Source organism: Pyrus communis, chromosome 7 (genome assembly GCF_963583255.1).
Source record: "Pyrus communis chromosome 7, drPyrComm1.1, whole genome shotgun sequence".
Classification (NCBI taxonomy): domain Eukaryota; kingdom Viridiplantae; phylum Streptophyta; class Magnoliopsida; order Rosales; family Rosaceae; genus Pyrus; species Pyrus communis.
Genome location: NC_084809.1, coordinates 12,321,605 through 12,328,960, shown reverse-complemented (window position 1 = coordinate 12,328,960; position 7,356 = coordinate 12,321,605). Strand labels below are relative to the sequence as shown.

General features: G+C 39.9%; 1 protein-coding gene across 1 annotated transcript; it reads right to left on the bottom strand.

Annotated features, from left to right (window-relative positions):
- Positions 1–5,850: 5,850 nt before the first annotated feature.
- On the bottom strand, positions 5,851–6,878 carry LOC137740014 (mitochondrial import inner membrane translocase subunit TIM23-2-like). The gene has a single exon (XM_068479799.1). It carries the CDS (start codon positions 6,717–6,719, stop codon positions 6,150–6,152), a length of 570 nt encoding a protein of 189 aa, XP_068335900.1. The 5' UTR covers positions 6,720–6,878; the 3' UTR covers positions 5,851–6,149.
- Positions 6,879–7,356: the final 478 nt, after the last annotated feature.

Sequence of the window (7,356 nt, the reverse complement as noted above, 5' to 3'; positions counted from 1 at the left end):
GGGAGTAGATACTGTAAGCCTTATATGTATATTCCCATCTCTACCTAGCACGAGGCCTTTTGGGAACTCACTGGCTCCAGATTCCATCGGAACTCTGAAGTTAAGCGAGTTTGGGCAAGAGCATTCCCAAGATGGGTGACCCACTGGGAAGTTCTCGTGCGAGTTCCCAGAAACAAACCGTGAGGGTGTGGTAGGGGTCCAAAGCGAACAATATCGTGCTACGGTGGAGTCGAGCCTAGGATGTGGTAGGGGCCTGGGCTGGGATGTGACAATTACCAACTATTATAACTCATTGAGCTGTACATCATAAAACTTTTTCCTCAAAGGCAGCCTCAAAGCCTTTTAAGCAATGGATATGAGGCCAACCAACGAGTTCCCAAACAATCTTAACTTATAATTAGAATTGCCTTCAAATGCCACCAATGATTGGAGAACTTGAAGATGTGATCTCTAGAGGATACACTGCCATCCTCCCCACTAAAAGTGGGAAACGCGGGCATCTTGAAGTTGAGTGGAAAAGGATTATGCTCATCAATATACTCTATGTATGGCTTCTGGTAAGTGATCTTGAATAGCGGACGAGTTTGAGGTTGAGCATTCTGGGCCACCATCATTCTTAACTCAACTAACTTATCTTTAAGATGCTGGTTAGCTGTACTGTTATATGGGGTATGTGAGGCCACCATCATTCTTAACTCATCCTTCTTTGGGTCGAGCTGTTTCCACTTGGCATCCCCTCCCTTACTGGCCAATGGTAAGGGCCTATATGGATGAGACTTGTCTGCCTTGGTAGGCTTACCTTTTCCACTAGATACTCCGATTAACTGGGACATCCCATACTTTTTTCTTTCTTGCCCGCTTTGCCCCCTACTACCTAGTGAAAATAATAAGGGGTTGGCCAACTATGTTTCCAAGATCTCTTCCAATACTGGCTGACTAGCTCCAGATCCTTCCTTGTTTTTTCCTTTATCCCTATTTTCCTTAAGCACACGAAATAGGGGGATAACTAGTTCTTTCTCAGGGCTCTCTTCCCTCATCATGTCCCTAGCATAACCATTCTTTAGAGTAGAGTACTCCAAATCTAATCTTGTTTGCAAACGCCTTGTTAAGGAACAAAGTCTGCTTACTTCTCCTCTGGTTTCCAAAGTGATATTCTCCATACTTTCAGCACTTGTACCATGGTGGCTTGCAAATCTTCATTGGTTACCTTCCCTCCTGACTTCTCGAATGAAGTCGGGCTTTCTAGAATAGTTGGTCCTTGCAGGGAAGGAAAATCCTCTAGATGATTTGTCATGCTCGATCTTGGTAGACATTGGGATGACCCGTAATCTGTGTTCCACCTGAAGGTTTTCTCCTTCCTTCTTTTCCTTGGCATACAAGACTATAAAGGTCCCACTAAGCATGCCAAAACTATGTTCGGGCAAAGATTTCTCTGGAAAAGGATCTTCGGACCTCATCACAGCTCCCCAAGGGATTGACACTTTGAATGTGTAGTCGGGCTCTTGCTTGTTGATGTGCTACAAGAAAATGACATAGTTAGTTCTAAAAGGTGCCTTTATGGGGCCTTAGGTGTAGGCCTTGAGGCTCGCAATCAAAACTAACTAAGTACTAGGCGTGCCACTGTTATCTTAGTATAGCAGATGTAGAACAAGTATGTTTTTAGTCGATTACTTGCTCCCTAAGTTACTCAGACTTCTTGTTATCAAAGGATTGTCGTGGATGGGTTAAGTCCACATTAAGTTCTTTTTCTTGCCTTGTAAACAAGGACTTCTAGTTCATAGTCTTGTATGTTCAAATGAAGGGAGTCCAGACCCCTTTAAGCCATTTACGCGGTTCTTGATTGATTTTAATGATAACATATCCATTAAACTAACCAGATCCAGATGCAAATGGAACTCTTGAGATAGGAAAACTGATGGAAATAACTTGAATACATACTGGATAATGCATTAAGTAATAGATCTACAAATTTAGAAAACAAACAAAGAGTCTCGGGTAAGATTTCACATTGTCTGGCAAGGTTGAACCTCTTACAATCGCTTCTCTTTGAATTAACAGGGGTTTATGTGCTAAAAAGGGATGGATGGTAAACAATTTTACACAAGGGAATTGATACTACGCCACTGAGGGAGATAGCAAAGCTTTAAATTGGACAATAGATAGCTTGTCGCTAAAAATGACTGAATCTGGATTGATTTCAGTTGTTGGATGCAAATCTGGCTTGAGAGCAGAGTTTGTATGTTCGTTTGTTTGATTGGTTGAGTGCCCTTGTCTCTGGGGCCTCTTCCTCATTTTATAGGCAATTTAGCTCGACTGTTGTAACTTTGTTCTTACCCGAAAGCACTTGGAGGGTAATAAGTCATCAACTTTTTACTTGGAATGCCACTAGAAAGTATTCTTTGGCTGGTAGTAGGTTAGTCTCCATCACTTGTCTCTTCAATGGTAAGCACGTGGCTTGTATTTGGCTGAGAAGGCTTCAATTTTACTTTGGGCTCGGTGCTGGGCTTCGAGCAAGGCCCTTTTTAGTTGGCCTCCTTGGGCTTTCTTTCATTCAAATCCAATGTTCAAATATTAACCTAAACAGGTTGTACCTAATTCCGGGCCCAAGCTATACAAGTTTGCTTCCTACATGTCTGTAACATTAAGCTGTGATCATCGTGTTATTGATGGTATGTCTATCTCTAATTTCTTTTCGGAACTGAATCTGAAATCATTAAAAGTACCTGTATAAGTATCTGAAACATTATAACAACTTAATAACGCGACTTTCCCTTATATATGAGCAATTGGTGCGGAATGGCTGAAGGCGTTCAAAGGCTACATTGAGAACCCCGAGTCAATGCTGCTCTAAGTAGACAGATTTTTTCATCGTTTTCCCTTGTGTGATTAGTCAAGACAAGGGGGCTTGGCTTGAATGATGATATCCCAAGTGTTGTTCCCAATCTTTTGAGCTGGTCGTCGGACGATTGTATTTGAATTACTGAGGAAATCATTTTGTAGTGTTCTTTAATTCAGATTTGGCATAGCTTTTTTCGAAATAAAAGGGTTTCAATGATTCAGGCATCAGATTTTGGACGAAATTTTGCCCATCTAGAGCAGTAATTGCCAGCTGTATGTAATAAGAAATTTGAGTTCAACCCATTTGTTTTTTTTTTAACTCAGATTATTGTGAATATTTGCAAATTTTAGGTGTGCTTTTGTATGACACTTTATCATTCTGTACTAAGATTGAATACTAGATCATCGCAATACTAGGGACAATAGACTGCAGTACTAAATGATATTTGATCAAGAAGGATAGTTTATATGAATGGTTCTTATTGATGGCATGAAAATTAGAGAAAATGTTTCAAATGCTCAGTACTCAAGCGGGTACCTAACGTGTCATAGAAAAAGAGGATAGATACTGAAAAATGTATCATTTCCTCAGGAAAGGGATCCTTACCGGATCCCTTCCTCTTAATCCATCAAATTAAGGAATCTATGCCATTAAAATTTGATCAAACGGTTGAAGTTATTATAACATTTAAAGTGGGCCCCTATTTGTAGTCGTTTGATCATATTTCAATGGCATGAATTCTTTGATTTGGTGGATTAGAAGGAATGGATCTGGAATAGATCCCTTTCCATTTCCTCCAACTTGTATAATGACACGTGGACTGTGAAGTATATATCACCTCTAGGTTAATGGAGATAAGGATAGTTAGTAAGGACCATATATAAGACCAAACCCAACCATGGGCTAAATGCTATTTTTAAGGTTTTATTCCCTCGCCCCCAAACCCAACACAAGCTAAATGTGTGGGCTAAAAGCTAAAACTCAAAAGAAAGCTAAATACCACCCAGGATTTAGCCCAGATGCATGTGGACTCGCCCAAACCCAACCCAGTCTCAGCCCAAACACGCACCCCAATCTCCCCACGCGAGTTGAAGCCTTCAGCGCCCAATAGGGGGGCCACTGTCAAGGTAGCTATCGGCCACCATCAAGAGCCCAACAACTCTTTTTTTCATCCTACGACAGATATATTTGGACCGTTGGTTGATCCAACGATCCATATTCAAATTTTGTTTTATAAAAAAAATGTAATTTTAAAATACATTGAATCCAACAAATGAGATTAAATATAATCAAATCTAACGGTAGAAAAAAAAAAGATCTAAGGGTTGAAATTTAAAATCTAAATTTCTAGGCTAAAATTTTATGTTTTCATATTCTTCTGTAGTGTTTCATGAGTTCATGTATTAATTTAGTGATTTTTCAAAATTTATCGGAATTTAAATATTTTTAGGTTAAAATGTTCATAAATTAATTCATGATAGTCTACATAATTTTTTTTATTTTTAAAAAGTTAATTTAAAAAAAAATTAGCCTAAATTCTTTCTTTAATAATGTGGGATTAAAATTTTAAACCAGAAAGGTTGGTGCAGAAAAGCTGTTTTTGAGCTAAAAATTTTAGGTTTTATGCCAAAGATTGGAAATTATCTAATGAAGCAACTCGCAAATGTGCTTTAAGGATGACAACTTTGGGGATCACCTCCCGTTGTGCATTGTTCTGTACCTCAAACAGGAGAACCAAAATGGACGGCACCCTTGCCTTCGTGCCGTGCCCTGCCATGTCCATTACGTCGACGGCCGCCATGATTGTTATGTTTAGAATGTGAAAGGTGTAACTTCAAGAAATTCACCAATAAGGAAATCTATTAGTCATCAATATTGTTTTCACAAGAACCTTTGAAACCAATATATAAGAATAAAGCATCATTAAGGCTCCAAGACATTCAAATTGGAACTCCATTTTTAGTGCCCCTTGACGTTTTAACCTTTCTATCACATTCATAACTACTAACCCCACCTAGAAGCTCGTAGAACAATCACGGGTCTACTGGGAAGTAATGACAGGATTCCAAGTGACAAAAAGTTGGGAAAAAACTTGCAAATCCCATGTATGCTCATCTCTCCCAAATCACGTGATGAGAGAGATAGAGAAGGGTTTACAAAAATGTTAAATGGGTGTTTATCTCATAAAAGTTAATGCTTTTTTTGCTCAACCGGATCCAAATACAATGCAGAAGCACGATACAAGACTACACAAAGAGAACGTCAAAAGCATATGACAATTCCGTAGCACACAATTCTAGCATCATCACTTTCGCCATTGTGCTAGAGTTTATCAAAGTAGTTCATAAGAAACTGTTGTTTTGAAGCAACTTGGTAAAGACTTGCATGCATTTTCATAATTTCTAGACCAAACCCAATTTCTGTTTCTGTTTCAATTTCTACAAGTATGTAATCTACCATCAACATAAAACCAAACAAAACATTATATTCCCAATCAAATTATATTAATTTCCTAAACATCCTCAAAATATAGATTCCCCTGCATCACTCATCAAGTATTACTCAAATTTCTACCATTAAGGTGCCTAACACCCAACCTTCATGCGTCTGCAACCTCTAACGAAACATTCTACAATGCAAAAATGCCAATGAAAGCAATCATAGCACACACCCTCTCTCAACTTAGCATCAATTTCCACATGAAGTAAAGAAGTATCGAACAATCATCAAACAAAAGATAACCAACCTCTAAAAAACCCCATTAGTAATGTAATCTCAACTCACATATGTCCCTAGACAATGTTAAAGGCAGAAGTTCACACGCTTACAATGAAGCAGAGAACGAACTAACTAACTCTTGATACAAAAGATAATAACATCAAATGAAAACAATTCCATGACACCAACAACCACAGAATAAAGGATCACCAACAAACATTGCAAATCACATGTTTATAATATTAAAGACTGCAAATTTGAAGAATTATTGATATACAATGAATAGCCAGAAGTCTAAATGCATCCCAATTATTCATTATCAGGACAAGTCGACAAATTACAATAGAATTCTTAACACGAAAACTCGTATGAAAGCACGGAAACTCCCGTGCTCAACTACTTGTTTATCAATAATCAATTCCATTTAAAATTACGAAACACAGCAACACCATCTTCATCATGCATTGCCCATATATTTTCACTTTATCATCGTCTCCGATTCCTAATGGGACTATCAAAATTGCCGGAAACTAACCAAATAGACAAAAAAACCAACAATACCACCACTCACATCGCAACCAGGCCTCCCTGATTATATTGGCACATATCGCTTGGCCGCCTGCTTCGCCGTGACCGCCACGCCAACCAGGACTCCTCCAATAGCTCCAGCCACCGCAGCCGACCTCACGCCCCTCGCAGCTCGGTAAATCGCGCCAGTTCCCAGTCCAGCCGCAACGCTATTCCAAACATCGTCAGTGTCTCTGACCGCCTGAATCCCACTCTCCATACCCGCATAGATCAACCCGATAACGCCCAGCCGGTTCCCCCAAACCCGACCCGTGTGGCCAGAGGAGTTGAGAACCCTATTGATCCTGAGCTTGGTGGTGTCTCCAGACTCGAACGATCGAACGCCGGAAAAGAGACCCGCGGCGCCGCCTCCAACTGCGCCGGCGAGGTAGGAGCAGCCGGTGTAGAAGGTGAGATTCTCGCCCCAGGAGCGACGCTGACGTTTAGCCTCTTCGACGAAGAGGAACTCCGGGGAGGTAGGTAGCTGGTAGAGGTTTCGCATGGGAACCTGGAGATCCTGGTAGGGGTTGTAGAGGCGGGCCTTGGACGAGTCGGAGTTGGGGTCGTGATCGGAAGGGGACATTTGATGCGCCATCGTGGAGAGAGAGGATAGAGAGATTGAGAAGAGGAGGAGAATTTAGGCTTCGGGGGCGGTTAGGGTTTGGTAGTGGCTTCACAGACAGAGAGAGAGAGGGGGAGAGAGAGAGAGAGACGAGGTCAGTTGTGTTGTGTGGTGGCGTCGTGGTGGAAATTGGAATGCGAGAAAAAAGAAGATGATTCTCGGAAAATATTAACGATATTGGGAAATTTTATTTAAATCCAACTAATCTATTTCCAAATTCAATTTATTCTTTTCATTTATTTGATTTTTAATTAAACTATTACTATCTCTTTAAATTCAAATTTACTACCTAAAATGTTCTTATAAACTCAATTCAATATGTAAATTTATCTTTACATTCATTTGATTTTTAACTCTATTAATGATAGTAATTCGTATTAGAGTGGTTCATCCTCAAGTTTCCTCAAGTCTCAAAGCTTAATTTTCTTCTCTTTTCCAAAGTTTGCCATGAGACGGCCATTACCGTGGAATGCGATTGCAGAGACATGTCTCTTGTGACACAAAGTAGAGGAGCAGAGCTTATAGGCTTCCATATGAAAACTGTATCAAGTGATTGGCTCAAGGACTAGAATTCTCTCTCATACTCTTACATTCATTATTTTGTCTTTCT

Coding starts and splice junctions, on each gene's coding strand:
- LOC137740014 (XM_068479799.1), bottom strand. CDS start 6,719: ATGGCGCATCAAATGTCCCCTTCCGATCACGACCCCAACTCCGACTCG.